General features: G+C 53.1%; 3 protein-coding genes across 3 annotated transcripts; 1 reads left to right on the top strand and 2 right to left on the bottom strand.

The window, feature by feature from the left end:
- Nucleotides 1–644: 644 nt before the first annotated feature.
- On the top strand, nucleotides 645–2,418 carry M406DRAFT_74217 (uncharacterized protein; the record flags this gene model as incomplete). The annotated part of the gene is made up of 3 exons (XM_040925723.1): nucleotides 645–851; nucleotides 922–1,016; nucleotides 1,089–2,418. The coding sequence occupies 3 exons, from the start codon at nucleotides 645–647 to the stop codon at nucleotides 2,416–2,418; spliced, it is 1,632 nt and encodes a 543-aa protein (XP_040774594.1).
- Nucleotides 2,419–4,332: 1,914 nt separating this feature from the next.
- On the bottom strand, nucleotides 4,333–5,579 carry M406DRAFT_48815 (uncharacterized protein; the record flags this gene model as incomplete). Its single annotated transcript, XM_040924376.1, has 2 exons — nucleotides 4,333–5,343; nucleotides 5,490–5,579. The coding sequence occupies 2 exons, from the start codon at nucleotides 5,577–5,579 to the stop codon at nucleotides 4,333–4,335; spliced, it is 1,101 nt and encodes a 366-aa protein (XP_040774593.1).
- A 2,226-nt stretch (nucleotides 5,580–7,805) lies between these two features.
- On the bottom strand, nucleotides 7,806–11,299 carry M406DRAFT_279672 (uncharacterized protein; the record flags this gene model as incomplete). Its single annotated transcript, XM_040918391.1, has 4 exons — nucleotides 7,806–8,636; nucleotides 8,707–8,833; nucleotides 8,912–10,649; nucleotides 10,874–11,299. The coding sequence occupies 4 exons, from the start codon at nucleotides 11,297–11,299 to the stop codon at nucleotides 8,540–8,542; spliced, it is 2,388 nt and encodes a 795-aa protein (XP_040774592.1). The 3' UTR covers nucleotides 7,806–8,539.
- Nucleotides 11,300–15,845: the final 4,546 nt, after the last annotated feature.

Here is a 15,845-nt window from a genome sequence, read left to right as displayed (position 1 = left end):
ATAATGTTTCTACCGGCTAGTCGTTTGCTTTTAGTATAATATTATATGATTTTAGATTTAACTAGGTTTATTTTATCCTGTTGTCGTCTTCTAAGCCTTTTGAATCGTTAACCTTAAGACCTTTTTTTTATTAAAAAAAAAAAATAAAAAATATTCTCAACTACATCTCAAATCAGATTATCCTCAACCTTGAACGATTAAAGGTAGTATGAAAGCAGACTCATTCTGGAAGTCAGCATGAGGCCTGCCTGCAGTACCAAGTACATACATCCTCTCCAGGACTGTGCGCCCCAGCACTTGTTGGTAATCCAATGGGTTGATGAGGTCCAACCTCATTGTCCATAGGTGTCTCGTTGTTTGTTCCTTTTCCTTGACATAGAGAGAGCTACACCAGCTTGACTTTGTTTTCTTTTCTCATCCCCAATCCATTCTTTTTTCTGTCAGCTGAAGCCAGGCATTTACTTTGGCCACTGCTGATTTCCATTCCCTGGGTCTTATTTGCATCGTCGTCACTTATCTCACTCAACAAGTCGCCCCTCCATCATCCCTTCGCAGCACCTACCCAATCCTGCAACTCCCACGGCCCACGAGGATAAAAAGTACCCACTGCAGGTCAATCACAGCAGTCAGAGCACATCGACAAGATGCCTCCACCAGCTATTCGACGTGCTGCTCAGCCACGCAATACAGCATGCAGAGCGTCTGTCAAAATCTCAGCAACTGCTGATCGGGAGAAGAGCCCTGAGACATTGAGTGACCATCCTGGTGGCCTGCTGGGTGAGGCTCTGACTACCAAAACTAGCGATGACCAGGATAAGTGGAAGGCATGGGTTGAGATGGAGTCTGAGCCTGTGAGCAACAACAGCATTAGGACAGCATATTCTCTGAGGACTTCAGCTGATTAGGATCTCTCATGCACAGGCATTCTTCAGTGGCTTGCTCCGAGATCTGGGTGTCAAGGATGTCAAGGTGGCCGAGATGTTCAGCGTCTCCATAGATGACATTCAGCTCCTACCGTACGTATCTACACACGCACAACCCCCCTTCCCGCAGTCTCTTTCTGATAGCACGTCCTCACGAAACTCCAGCCAGCCTGTCCTGGGCTTTATCCTTCTCTGCAAATACGCCAACGAGGACCAAGAGGAAGCCGCCACCCCAGCACCACCACCCAGTCTGTGGTTTGCCAACCAGACCATGGCCAATGGCTGCGCGACCGTCGCACTCCTCAATATCCTGATGAACCAGCCCACGGTGGACCTGGGCGCCAGCCTGACCGCCTTCAAGGCCCAGACAGCCGACCTCCCCCCTCACCTCCGCGGCTACCTCCTCGACAGCAACCCGGCCATGCGCCAGACCCACAACTCGTACGCGCGCTGCCTGGAGCACCTCAACGCAGATCTCCTGCTCTCTAACGAGTACGAAGATTGCGGCGGCTGGCCTGAGGAGGAGACGAGCACTACTGCCACCAGCACCACCGGCGGCGGCAACAAGACGTCCGCCAAGCGCAAGACCACCACCACCTCCAATTCCAGCGCCAAGAAGAAGCGCAAGTCCTCCTCCGCTCCAACAGCCAGCACCACCACTACCACGGCCACCCGCAAGAAACGCCGCCGCGCCTCAGACGACAATGCCTGCCACTACAAGGCCTTCGTGCCCGTCGACGGCCAGGTCTGGGTCCTGGACGGGCTAGAGGAGAAGCCCGTGTCGCTGGGCCCTACACAACCACCAGCAGTCGCCAACGATGGAGTTGTCTACGATGGTGATGCTAAGCATGATGACAACGATAATGTCTCTCCCCCCCCCTCCTGCCCCTCCTGGGTGCGCACCGCGCTGGGCGGGATCGCAGACCGCATGGCCGCCGCGGGGGACGACATGGTCAGCGTCCTGGCCGTATGCGAGTCCCCACACCCTGCGCTCCGACGCGAACTCGTGGCCAACATCCACGCCATGTCCGCCGCGCTCGCCGCCGTCCCGGACACCTGTACAAGTGTCAGGCTGGACCAGCACAGCAGCCGCCGCCTCCTCTGGGTCGATCCCGACGGCCGTATCGACCGGGACGCCCTGGCCGAGTACGGTCTCACGCCTGAGCAGGTCATCAGCAGCAGCAACAACAACAGCAACAACAACAACAACAGTGCAGTAGCGGCACCGACGGCAGCAGAGGACCCGGACCAAAGTGGCAGTGAAGGAGAGGGAGGGGCGGCTGATGTGGAGCACTACCGCCGCCGCCGCCAGAACGCCATCGAGGTGCTACGTGTCGAGCAGGCGCGTATCCGGAGCGAGTACATGCAGGTCAACAGCGAGATCGCGGGCGAGGAGGAGCTGTGCTCGGGCCGGAAGAGGGACTATGGGAGCGTCGTGCACACGTGGGCCAGGAAGATCGCCGAGAAGGGTGAGCTGCAGGGTCTCATGGGTTGAAATTGGGGTGGGATGGTTGCTGATTTCTGGCGCTGGTGGTGGCTGAGAAGTAATTTTGATGATCTTGTTGGTGGCGGCGTTTAGGGGTTTTGGGAGTTGGGGGAGAGGGAGTATGAGTCTCATAATGGGGAGCCATTGACTATCTTGTGCGGGAGGGTGAACATGCACGTCTGTCCACCGCCATCAAGACGTCTCGAAACGATGGTCTTGTTTAGACTTCTCAAGTAGGATGAGGGACGGACGGATAGACGGACGCCCCAGGAGCGCAAGAGTCGTTGAGGGCTAGTTCCCCGCGCAGGTTCTCAAATGATGATTAAAAAGCATGCATTACCACAGCACGAGATGCAACCATTCCATTCCAGGCACCACCAAACAGTCCAGGCACCCAGCCTCTGTTTCTTTGCACCATCTGCATCCAATCCCATATTTTCCCATTTTCCTTCCCCTTACCCCCGTCCCCTACTACAGACCTTCCCACACTGTGGGTCCCATATTCTGCCAGACATTGTCCGTCTTCCTCCTCCCCATGGAGCCTCCCCTCTACCTTGCCTCAAGACTGCTACACCCCTCATCTACATGTCACGAAAGAGAGATCCAAGTCAAGACCCAATCAATCTCTCCATCCACAGACCAAGATACTCGATTTCAGATGGTCATGATTTTATCCATCACATCGATACAAATGTACAATTATTACTAATCTACTAGTATCATCCGGCTGCAGAGTCAGTCATAGGCAGCAGGCCAGCCAGGCCACAGATGCTGAACAGTAGGTATCTGGGTGGCAGCAATACCACCTTAAACACATTTGTTCCTACACACATAATCCCACCTACCTGTAGACAGAGGATATCAATCTTCCATCAGGCACGGAAAAGAAACTTAAGAGATGAATGAAAATGATGCACATACCTTTCTACTCACAAACATTGACTATCCTCATGTTTTTTATCATTTTTTCCCTTTTATGCAACACCACTTTTTATCATATAAAACCAAGAACTCTCTCACCCTTGTCCCCTCGCTCCGTCCCTGGTTGGTCTGGGCCCCATTCCCCACACCCCCAATTTTCCGATTGATTAGTCATGCACACGAACACGAACCCTCGTGGCTTGTGGGTACCTTGATCCCTCGAGCTCCAAAAAAAGTGTCAAGGATGATGTCATCTAGCCCACAAAATCTTCATTCTGATTGGTTCTAGCCTAATGCCTGACGCGAGAAAACGCGACGACGCGTCTAACGGGACGGAAAGGTTGCAACCTCAGGAATGAGGGGCAGTAAATCCCCAAACGTTCCGTCCCCTAACTTCCTTTTCATAGTGCCTGGCTTATCGCCCAATTCCACTCACTTCTCGAGTGTTGCCTCGCCAATCTCAATTGGTGCCTGCCTCCCTTGCTTGCTCTCACGTTAACCATCCATACTTGTTCATACAATTTCTGCTCTCAAAAAAGAAAATTATTCCCATCAGAAAACAACGAAGGTAGTGCAGTGACAAATTCCAAATGCAATCCAGACCGGGTCAAAGGGGATTTGATTGGTAGTGCAGGGAAAATCTTCGTAGGCAGTGGTCGGGCTCGTGTCTCATGTATGTTTTTTGTCTTTGTTTTCTCATCGAAGGCATCTGGGGGTGTTCTTGTGGGGGGGGGGTGTTGGAATTTGTTGATGCAAGGTGTAACATTCAGGTACAGACCGGAGGGATAGTGTCGTGAAATGATCATAGTATTGCAGTTTGTGGGGCATGCCCCATCGTGTAGGGTAAGGGGCTCGACGTGAGCCAGGTATCACGGACAAAGGAAAAGGGGGCTGGAGTTGTTGTGAATAGCCAGACGAGATGATGGTCTGGCATGGCGATAGCCAAATCGTTTTCTTCGTAAAACAATTGAGTTTTGAGGTTCTCGACCAATTTGCCCTTTCTCAGAGGGCCTGATCAAACGCGAGGTGTCTTCTAGCCACGCTTCGCGGCGTCTTGGCCGAGCCCAGTCCGATCGGTGTCTTCCACGTCTTCTGGGCCGGGCTGGGGGTCATGTTGAGGTAGTCGGCAAAGTTGAAAGCCTGACCAGGCGTATGAGGGAACAGCGGGTTGTCCAGGTTTGGCGTGGCCATGGCCTGAGGGGTGAAGCCGAGGTGCTTGGGGGGTGGTGTAGAGGGCGGCTCCATCTGGCTCCGAGGGGGAAGCCCTGCAGGAGTGGGCGACGACTTCATGTACAGCAGCAGCTCTGCTCCTTCATCCCTTGACTCGAGCCTGCCACCGTTCTTATCGGCATTGCGAGGAGCAAGGCGGCGATTGCCCATGACAGGGGTGGTGGGCGGCGAGGATCGGGTGCCGCTGAGCTGAAACGAGTGAGAAGGGAGGAGGTCGTCATCATCCTCGTCGGGAACGGCAAAGTTCGGAGTAGTCATGCTTCGGTCGAGACGGGTGGAGGACGGGAAGAAGGACACGTCGGGGCCGGTCGAGGTCTTGAAGTGCGTCTGCCGGCGAGGCTTGAGGGGGGAGGACTGGACCAGACTGTTACGGCTGTTGCTCCACGAGACATGGTGGCCTGGGAAGGACTTGTGTGCCGTAGGTGAGAGCCTGTAGCGTTTGGCGGGGCTCGAGGAGAAATTGAGGTCGTTCTCGAAGGTCGACAGATATGTTCGCTTGCGGTGGCCAGTGCTGCCATTGCTGGAGCCGATGGCGTCGGAGAACAAGGGTGCCTTCAAGGGAGAGCTCATCAGGGCCCGTGTCGGGTAGGGGAGGTCGGATGCACTGGAGGAGGAGTCGGAGAGAATCTCGCCATCGGCCAGGCGCTTGCGTCGAATGGCAGCCTTGTGTTGTCGGAGCTCCTCCTCGAATTTGGGCTCGATCACGTCGAGGGAGAGGTCCTCCCAGCCCCGTTTTGTCTTGAACTGGGCGAGGGCGAGGCGGCTCTGGAGGCGGCGGGCCATCTGCAAAGGTAGAAAAAACCGTTGAACCTCACGGTCAGCGATCACAAGGCTCGGATGGGAAAGGAAATGTCCACGATTGTATCGATGGAGAAACAATGAGGAGATGTGTTGATAAAGGAAGAGGAGGCTTTCATCATGTTACTTACCTTGCCCACTTCTGCCCTCTTGAGGACCTTGTCAGCCACAGCCTCAGGCTGCTTCTTGGAGGGCGACATCATATTTTTTGATCTGGACATTGACATCGATTGACCTGGTCTGGCGAGAGATGAGGGTTGTCGTCAGAACAAGGGAAGAGAATGGATGAGGACTGCTTGGTCAGGCCAGAGGGTGTCCAGGGCGGAGTCGAGAGGAGGTGCCAGGTAGGTAGGCAGGTATGCAGTAGGTTCGGGGGTGGACGGGGAAAAGGGCAGTGCTAGGCATGGAGCTTGAGCCCTGAGCAGCAGACAAGGGAAAACTGGCTGTGGTTGATCTAGCCCAGTCAATCCAGTCCAGATTCCAGCGATAATACTGTGACTGGGCTGAAAGAGGTTGGAGTGGATGATCTTTTTTTCTCTCCTCCTTTCTTGGTGTCCTTCACAGTGTGTTCTGTTGAGGTTTGCAGGAAATTTCCCAGAAGAACAGATTTTTTGCAAAAAGAATTGAACCAAGCGAGGATTTCGGGGGTTCGAGAGGGTTGCAGGTAGGAGAAAATCGGTAGGTACTCACAGCTAACGTAGGGTCAAGTGAGGGTTAACGGGCTGGAACTGCAACCGAGATCCTCTCTCTCTCTCTCGCATTCCAATCCGGTCGCTCTCGGCACAAACCCAAAGCAGACCTGACCTTGTCCTGTCCTAAACTGACACCATCCTCGTCCCAAGGTTTGACCTTGAGAAGGAAAAAAGTCCTTGGACGAAAGCAGGCTTGGCTTCAGCACGCAAGACAAATAGAAGATAGATAACAATTCCTTTTCTGAAACTAGAGAAAATGCCTTCACTTGTCTTGGGTGCCATGCATGGAACCCAGCAGCACCGAAACGAGGCAGGGCAATGCTGGTGCAGTTGCAGTTGCAATGTAGTGTCTGTTCAAGTGTACAGTGGCAGCCAGACAGGGCAGGATGAACCCACCATACAAGGTCCAGATCCAGAGAAATCGGTACTATGGCAAGGGAGAAAGAAACCATTGCACCGAGCATACAGAGACACACACCACATGCACACACCACAGACCCAAGGAAAACGGGAGGAGAGGGGGCCAGGGGACAAGGATCCAGCACCATCCACTCACAGCTCATTGGGCAGGTAAGCTGCACAAAGACGCCAGTGCTTAGACCCTTTGGACTATTAAAGCTCTCTGGTACGCACCCAAGCCAAGGTCAACCGGCATGCAGTGAGCAATGAATGGATGAATGGGCACTGGCAGGAGATGATAAGAATAAGACTGGGCTTGCCCTTCCGAAAAAAAAACCCATAACCTCATGGATCAGGATCCTCTCCTCCGATGCTCTGCATTTTCTCATTTATTTTGACAGTACTTGCAGTAGCTTCGTTCATGTGGTCATCATTCCAACCTATTCATACTGTACAAACCATCGGTCATCCAGAGCTCTCATGGGTCCAAAGTAAGGGAAGAAAAGAAGAAGAAGAAATGTAAATAAAAAGAAAGAAAAGGGAAAAAAATTATTAAGCTCCAGCCATTGTCTCCACATTACGTATCAAAACATCGATCCATCCAAGGTCCTCTTCCTCCTCCAAACAAACCCCCGGTACTTTGTACGGTAGCAGTCACGAGCTCCGCATTCATCACCTGAGGGGCCAACACAGTCAGCTTCTTCTTGTTCTTATTGAGTCCATTCCAACATCTCTTCCTCCAGCATCATCGCGAAATCCCATTGGCCCGCATCACCTCATCCCTCGCCCTCTCTCCAAACCAACTCTGGTCAATCATCCGCCCGCCGCCCACACAGGCATCCCTTTCCATTCCTTTTCAGCATGAAACTATCATTGTATAATTACCGCTCGCTGCGCGAATGGTCTTGCTCAAAATCACCAACCCAAAGCAGGCGCGTAACTAATTAAGTCAATCAACCCCAGATCTCGATCTTCTTGGCCTCTAATCTCAGCACTCGTCCTCATGGGTCAGTATTCGAGAATGGAGAAGGTGGGGAGGGTTCCTAGGCTGGGCTGGGCTGGGAAGAAGCCGGTTTTCCTTTCCCAAGGCCAGCCCTTTCCCTCTCGTTCGTAAGCTCGCTTTTAAGCAAGAGAGAGGGCTGAAAGAGAAAGAGAGACAGAGGTTTGGTGTGAGTGGGTTTGGTTCCCCACTGCTACCGTCAATTTAACCCCCTGTCCTTTTAAGTCCCGAAGCGGCAGGTAGTCACCTCCCCACCTTGCTGAACCTAACCCTGCTTGAGCCTGCTAAGGCTGGAATACAGAAACTGGCGTGTCTAGGAGGACGGAGGGGTTTCAAGTTTCACGGAGTAGTTCAGTATGAGAACCTGGTATTATTTCATATTCAACAAGTCCAGGTCGTCCTTCATCCAAAGGTTGCTAAGACTGTGACATGTGTGTGTGTGTGTGTGTGTGTGTGTGCGCGCGCTCTATACAAATGGGCAAGACAAGACGACACGACCAAAACTCCCCGACCTTTCTTCCGCGTATGTTTCCCATTCCCCCTTCGACGATACCCCAAGGAACGAATAGCAGCTTCTTCTATCCACCGAGGACGGGACAAATATGGAGCTGTCTGCATGCCAGAGGTTGGAAAGCCCAATCGTGACCCTGGGTAAATACTGAACCACAGAGCCCGGATTCTGAGAAGGCTATCCTAAAGCCACCATGAAAAAATCCTATGAGATATCTCCAACCAGGTGTTGATGAAAGGAATAACCAAGGCCAGCCTCAACAGGTAGAGAGAAAGAGAGGCTGGTGCTAATTAGCCATTAAGAATGTCATAAGAGAATATGCCGATGCCTTGTTCCCCATTTCTCTCAAGGGAGTATCGTTGCTTAGTCTTTGAGTCGCCCTCATGCCTACCTGCCTGCATAGTCCGTTCCCTAAAAATGCAAAAGAAAAAAAAGAGGTGCGCTTGTTTGCAGGCGAGTAGTGGTGTGTCCCTCGGTTCGTCGCAAGAAAAGGGTGGGATTGTCGCTTCGACAAGTTTGTACATGAACTGTGCCACATGTGTTGCGAGTTCATAATGCTCTCTGATGGGTTCAATCTGCTCACTTCCGGATAATAACCGAGAAGCCGTCGACCCACGAGCCGCAAGAACCCCATACACCACAGATATTGTAGCCGTAGGGGGGAATGAGGGTGTGACTATAAGAGGACGGATCGTTAGCCTTCCTTCTGATGTGCGTGGTGAGGAGTCGCGAGAAGGTCTACTTACGAACTGCCGCCGTTCCTGTTTCCAAAGAAAGGCGAGCGGTTGCCCAAAGAAGTCAAGATCTGGATGCCGTCGATCCAGGCTCCTGATCGCACCACAAAGCCGGAGATGTACTCGCCCTTGCGGACATCTGTAAGAGATAAGGACATTAGCGGCCCATCTTTTCGAATTTTAAAAGACAAGAGAATGATTGCACATCGAAACTCACCCAGATCGAACACGCCCACATTAACGTTGGGCGGCGCCTTTCCGAAGACCTGCTTCGAGTCATCATCGTAGATAAACTCGATACCGTCCAGTGCTGCACCGTGGTACACCGCCACCTTACTGAGCACCCTATCCTGCCGCGTGGCACTCGTGAACACGAACTCGACGGGCTGGGAGCCCTCAAGTTTGGAGAGTCCGAGCTTCTTGCCGCGGAAGCCGGTCCAGCCCGTCACAGGCTTGCCGACGCTTAGCTTACTCTCCTTGCCGCACAGCGCCCGCACGTCGTCCACATCCAGCCCGCCGCCACCGTGCGACTTGATGCTAAGCCGGATCTTGCCCTTGCGCTTGTCCTCAGGAAGGCGCTTGCGCAGTTCGTCCTCCGTCAGCATGATCTGTCGCTTGACCTGGTTCTCCTCGAGAAGCCCTGGACACTCCATCCATGTTGTGCACAGGTCCTCGCCCTCGCCGTAGATCTCGATAAAAGAAATGCCAGAAGGGGCAGTCACGGCGACCTTGCCGTCCTCGACCGGCCAGGCGTGGACTGTGTCATCGGGGTGTCGCGGGGGGTCATGAGGAAGCGCGAAGCACGGGTGGCTGCGGAAGCGCAGACAGTCGAGACGGTGCCAGGTGCACTCGTCTGCCTGGGTGACAGGGCCGCCCTTGGACTTGGTCCTCGTAGAATATGCCTCGTGGCTCAGGAAGGACCTGTGCAGGTTGACGTAGTCACGCAGCATCACACCGTTCGCCTGGTGGGGGCAGCCAAACAGATGGCCCGTCTCGTGCAGATGAGCGCCAATGCCAATATTGGCGTTCTCCCAGGAGCTGCCCGCCTCGTTACAATCATTAGCGACGTGTTTTGTGTCGGTAGGGGTACAGTCCGTGAACGCCGGGACGACCTCCTCCAGCTTTGTGGGATAGCTGTGCAGAGCATGAGAGCCGAAGATGGCCAGCTTCAGGTCTCCGCTGGAGCTGCCCAGCGCGGCATGGCCCTGGATCATCTGGTCGTTGGGGTCCCAGTGGCTGTCCAGGTACATGCAGGAAACATATTGCTCCTGTCCCGGCCGCAGGTTGAAGTACTTCCTAACCGCCTCTGCCGCCATCGGAAACAGCCCACCCTTGTCAGCGGCCTTCTGGTTCTGCTGTGCGATGTCCAGGTTCCTGATCTCGGCCACTGTCTTGTCCATCCGGATGATGTGGATGCGCGCCTCGTTCCTGAGCCTCCCGCTCTCGTGGTCCCTCGCGCAGGTGGTGCCCTGAGTCCACTCCTCTTCAAATCTAAAAGTGCGACGCCCAAACTTGTTACGAAACATCTGCTCGGCCGTGAATGCCTGCCAGAGGTAAGCAGCCATGCGGAACTTTCGAATGGCAACGTCCAGGTCGTTGCCCTCCCTCTTGGCTCGTTCAGGGGGCGCATCGAAGGTCTCGGGAGAATCCTTGGCCACCAGGATCGCCAGCTGTAGAGGCGGGGATGACGAGGGTGGCAACGAGTTGATGGTGAGCTGCGTCGAGTGGATCGGGTTCGAGGTCCCGCTGTTCGCAAGCTTGGGGCTGAAGAAATCAAACCGGAGCTTATTCACGCCAGACTGCAGATAGACCAACGCCTTGAAGCGGCAGTCGCGGACTGGCCATGACACTGGCGGGTAGTCATCGTCCGACCGTGACACGGTCACTTCTCCATCAATCGATCGTCCAACTCCCGCCCCGACCGTGCCCGTTATGATGAGCACCTTCTGCGAAACCTATGTAGCCGATCGTCAGCCAATAATTCTTGGGCGTGGCTCCCTTTCAAGCTGCCATGCCGATGTCAAGCCGGCGGTGCGCAAAGCCCCATTCCGACCTGCAAACCGAAGACCTAGTAACCTCAGAGAGAGAAGAGAGACCATCAGATCTCCTCATCGTCTCCTCTCCCTCCTAGGATCCCAATTGGCTTATCGCAGCACACCAAAATGGCATCAAGACTCACCCAAGCACCATGCCGTATGTTCTCGATCTGCGGCGCATAAGGCGAGACGGGCAATTGTGGCTGCGGCCCTCGTCCACTTGTCGGCGGCGAGCCCAATCCCGTCATGCCAGACACGCTGTATCGATTGCTGTTATTTGTCGCCGTCCGCAATGGCGGTCGCAGGTATGGAATAGGAGGGACCGCGGGTGTGTCATTGGGTGACTCGCTCAACTTCTCCTTGGACAACTGATGGTTCAGTGCAATGTCGGACTGTCCTGCAACCGAGGGGGCGCCAGAGGGAGGCGTCAGCGATCCGCTGGTGGGTGTGCGCCCGTTGCTTGCGTCGCTCGAGGCGTCGGTGGCCACATCGGTAGAGGACTTCTCGGTCTTGAAGCTGGCCTTGGATCGTCGTCTGATAGACTTGATGGACAGCAGACTGGGCGCCATGACTGCTGATGGGAAGCGCTCGGGAGCGGCTGGTGGGCTCGAGTCGAGTTGCTAGGATAGAAAATTTGGTGTTGTTTGTGTTCCCAGTGACAACGCCACAGAAGGCGCGAGACACCTCTGGGCGGCCTTGTGTGTCTTTTTCTTCCTCGAAAGATGGGCACGAGCGGCGAGGTCTTGCTTCAGCTACCAACCCGAGTAGCAGCACCCACGGAAGAGGATTCGTGTCAGTGGACGAGATGTCGTAGCGGTGATAGGCGAAAGCAAGAAAGAGTGCAGGCGAGGTCGTCACTGAAAGGGGGATGAGGCTCGGCGGGAAGAAAGCTCTTGAGAGGGGCGCAAACGAGCTAGAGAAATCAAGGCCAAGAAAGATGATGCGAATAGCCCGGACGTCCAACAAACATCAGCAACAATAAGGAGTTGAATTGGAATCCCGTCCAAGTGGGCTGCTGGATGCAATGTCAGATTCCAGGCTCAAAGTTGGTTCGGCAGGTCCAGCCAGGGATACCTTGTGTGTTGCGGCGGGAGAGGAAGAGAAAAGCGGTCCCCAACGTCGTCCTGCTAGGTTTTTTTTGGTTTTTTTTTTGGCTAGCAAATCGAACCGACCCAGGGCGCGCGTTGATTTTGGGCGAGCATAAAGGGAGATTGAGGTGTCGTACTAAGAAAAGCAGGCCGGGTTCAGCAGGGAATGAAGGATGGGGTCAATATCGATGTGGAGGTAGTGCCGAGCCAGGCTGTGAAGAACAGGCCGAATCAGACGGAGATGGGTTTGCCAATGACGTAGCAACGTTTTCAAAATCTCCGCCTGGAATTGGACGTGGGCCGTTCAGATGATGAAGATTGAAGGGGAAAGAAAAAGAAAGAAACAGGTCCCAGGGGGTGGTTTAGTCAAGATCAAACGATCACTGGTGACCGACGGTTACACAAGACGCCGACCAAGGCAGTCGAGCCGTTTGAGGGAAATAACAATTAAAAAAAATTAGAGGGACAACGGCGCGAAGAGATGGCTCGATGAACCAAGGCTAGGGGACGCAATGTGGGAGATGTCCCGGCTGGCTTGGATGGTGGCTGGGAGGGGGAAGGTTCAAGTACGGGCAGAGCACCGAAAGCAGATCCCACCTACCAATCCTGCTTTTTTGGAAACCGGATTTGTCAATGGGAGCGGGCCTGCTATAGTAGGGACAGGTTTGAGCAGCCTTGATTCAATGGTGTGTGGGCAGATGAAATAGGGACCGGGTTGCTGAAGATTACGGAAATAGGAGAATGAGGATCTGAGCCCTCGATAAAATGCAAGATAACGATGATAATGTGTTGACGATTCAATAAGATGGGAGCGGGGGGTAGGGTGGGCTTGCAGATGAATGGGTTAGATGATAGGGAAAATCTACAATGAAGAAAATTAAAATAGAATAGAATAAAAAGGCGCAAACAAGAAAACGCAACGGTAGTGGTGGTGGAAATGTCAGTGCACGGCATTATCGGCACACAGCAGGATCGTGATTGTACCATCTATGCAGTGCTACTAAGCAACATAGTGCTGTACTTGTTGAGAATTGATAGTGACACCAACAGTACGCATGCATCCATGCATGTTTTAAACGTATTTGGTGGATTGCTGTTCTGATTTTTTCCTTCTTCTTTTGGCCGTCCTCCTTTCTCCGTCTTTTTTTCTTTGCCATGATTTCAGATGGCATTCTGACTTGTCTCATGGCAGGTGCTACCCTGTTGAGACTAGCATCATTGGATTCCCCCCTTCTCTCGATCCACCCTTGTCCACCCCTCCCCTCTTCCCTCCTTCTTTTCCTCTCCTCCTCCTCCTCCTCCTCCTCCTCCTCCTCTTTTGCATATTCAACCATCAAAAACAAGCCGGGAGGAGGAGGAGGCTCTGTGCAAGGGGACACGCGTTATGGCCAGGGGGTGGGAATGAGAGGCTCATCCTGGACAATCCCGTGCTTATCTATCTCATATATTGGCAACTGGGGATATATTGCCCTCCCTATCAATGCTGCAGGCGTGCCGTCTCATTGTCCTCCTCCAGCCAAGCCATTGAAAGCCTCGGATCAGATGTTTGAAATTTATGACTAGGAGGAAGATGAGGGGGAAAACAAGCTTCTGCACATGTCGGGTACAGGAAAGAGTTAGATGAGAGACAACTTTGTCTGATCAAGGCAGAGCGAGAATCAGGGCAGTCCAGAAAAAGTTCGTGACAGGCTAGACAAGGGGGGCAGGGCATGGGAGCATCCACCCTGGCTGCAGATCCGATCCTCGTTAGTGGATATACATAGTACTATAGTAAGTACGTACATAGTTGCGACTTGCAAGGAGAAGGACGGAGGGAGGGGCCGTGGCAGGGAGGTAGAGAGCTGCTGATAGCTCACGTTGAGCATCATCCTGCTGAGTTTTCACGAAACAAGGGAGGGAAGTAGCTCGATTTTCCCCTACGTGCCACTCTAAGGGGGTTCATGAGCATCCAAAGGGCCCTCTCCTTCTTGTTCCCTTCTTTTCTTCTTTTCTTTCCTTTCTGTCTTTCTCGAAAGGTTCCAGTTAATACATCTGAGAGGTTCCCGGTCCCGTCTTGGTGGACACTAAGCTTGGCTGGCCAAGCCCCCTGTAAGATACTGCGTCTGTACAACCCGTCACCATACAACACAGAGTAGTGCGTCATGTACCCTAAAGTACCGTACTCCTCAGTAAGACTCTCTGCCGACATGTGCCTCTAGCTGAATACGAGGACTGACGTCTCCACGGAACCACGCAAGCTTCCTGATAAACTCTACCCTTTGCTTTTCTTCGAGTTACGAGTAAGAAGGGCAAACTTTCGCATTCCCATGAGGAGGATAGCACATGAAAGGCCCTGTCCAGAGGCAAGAGGCAACTGTGTTTTTTCTGTCTTTCGTTCCCTTGTCTTTTTGTTTGTTCCTCGAACACGATGTCCATCTATCCCCTTGAACCCAATTTCCGGCAACAAGACGCCCCCGTGTTTGCCTTACACGGTCACCGGATGGCTGAGAAGGGGGTTTGTCTCACCGGCCATCCACGTACAGTAGTTTCCTGTACTATAGTAGGCGGTATCGAGCAGCATAGTATCAGCGTAATAGTAATACCGTTCTCATGTACCGCGGTGGCACCATTCCCCATCCCTGTGGAGGGGGGCTTGTTTGACGTGTCACACTACTATGGTACATACCTCGCAGCATCCAGCAGGCCCGCAGCGCAGTTCCATTTCACCGCAGGAGCTCGATCAACAGGCAGATCTTAGCTCAGGCGCGTTCAAAAATACGATCCTCACCTCATCCATCTCACGAAGAGGGGGGGAGCGGGGGGCGTATGTACGTTCACGAGATGATCGACGGCACATCGCGATAAGGGGGTGGCATGCTGCGCCGAACGAGGCAGTGCTGCTATAGAAAATGCCAATCGCTGAGACTTGCCATTTTACCAAAGTACCTGCTGAGGGTCTGGGTATTGTACTGTACTATCAAAAGCCCTCAACAGATGGACGACTTGCTGCTAGCAGGACTCCAGCGCCGAGATACCGTTCTTGGCATGTTTGTCTTGTGTTTGGGTCAATTGTGGCACTCTTTAAAACGAAACAACTCGACATAAGTGCTCGCCAATCATGATTCTCTCTCTTGATCGATGATCTCTCCAAGCATCCACAAAACTTTGTAGCATCTGCGCCTATTGGAGAATGGTGACTTCTCCTCCCCCCCTCGCCAAAATCTCGTCTGCACACACACCACTCGCGAGGTCCCCACCTTTCTGTCTGCACCTCGCCGGATGTTACCCGAGCATTTCGTAACCATGTTTTGACAACCTTGGGAAGGCTGTATACGGATTTGCGTTCGAGGAATGGCTGCAGATGAACAGTATGCTCTCGAGCCTGCAACGATACTTTGCATGCGGTGAGATAGTTCTCGGCGATACTTGTCCAGGAATGGTCCCGTGCCAGCCATGAAATGTCACTTTCTGTGGTGATTACTGACCATCCCGATGCGAGATGCATGTCCCACCATCGCTTCGTAGTTGAGCCTTGAACTCGGGAACCTCTGCCTATATTCTGGATTGACTTCTGTCTGTCTTTCTTCTCCATACATTGCGAGAGACAGACAGCCATGAGCATCTCAGCATGGAACAGAGCTCGGGCTTGAAGCAATATCTCGAGACCTAGTTCCTTTGTGATTCATTGACAAGCCACCACTGACATGCGTGTCGTGCCTACAATTAATTATGTGATGCATCTGACCGCGAATATCGTTTCGAGATACAACAAGGTCTGCCCTCGAAAGTTGAACTGTCTCCTCGTATCTTCAATGTTCAAACAGCAACTGGCTCGAGCGTGATCTGAGCTTGAAGAGTCCAGTAGGCTGCGGTACGCTGTCCTCCAACCAACATGTGTTCATCGTTGGCTTGTTACCTTCAGAACGCATAGAATCGAGAATCAGGACGTGATAATAGACGGGCGATCTGGTCCTAATTCAAGAGCTCAGGCAACTGAGCCTCGCCACTTTCCCCAGGGCAAGCATTCCAGAGCTCTCTCAGCAACCTT

Source organism: Cryphonectria parasitica (genome assembly GCF_011745365.1).
Source record: "Cryphonectria parasitica EP155 unplaced genomic scaffold M406scaffold_6, whole genome shotgun sequence".
Taxonomy (NCBI): Eukaryota; Fungi; Ascomycota; class Sordariomycetes; order Diaporthales; family Cryphonectriaceae; genus Cryphonectria; species Cryphonectria parasitica.
This window is presented reverse-complemented; position numbering and strand designations above follow the sequence as displayed.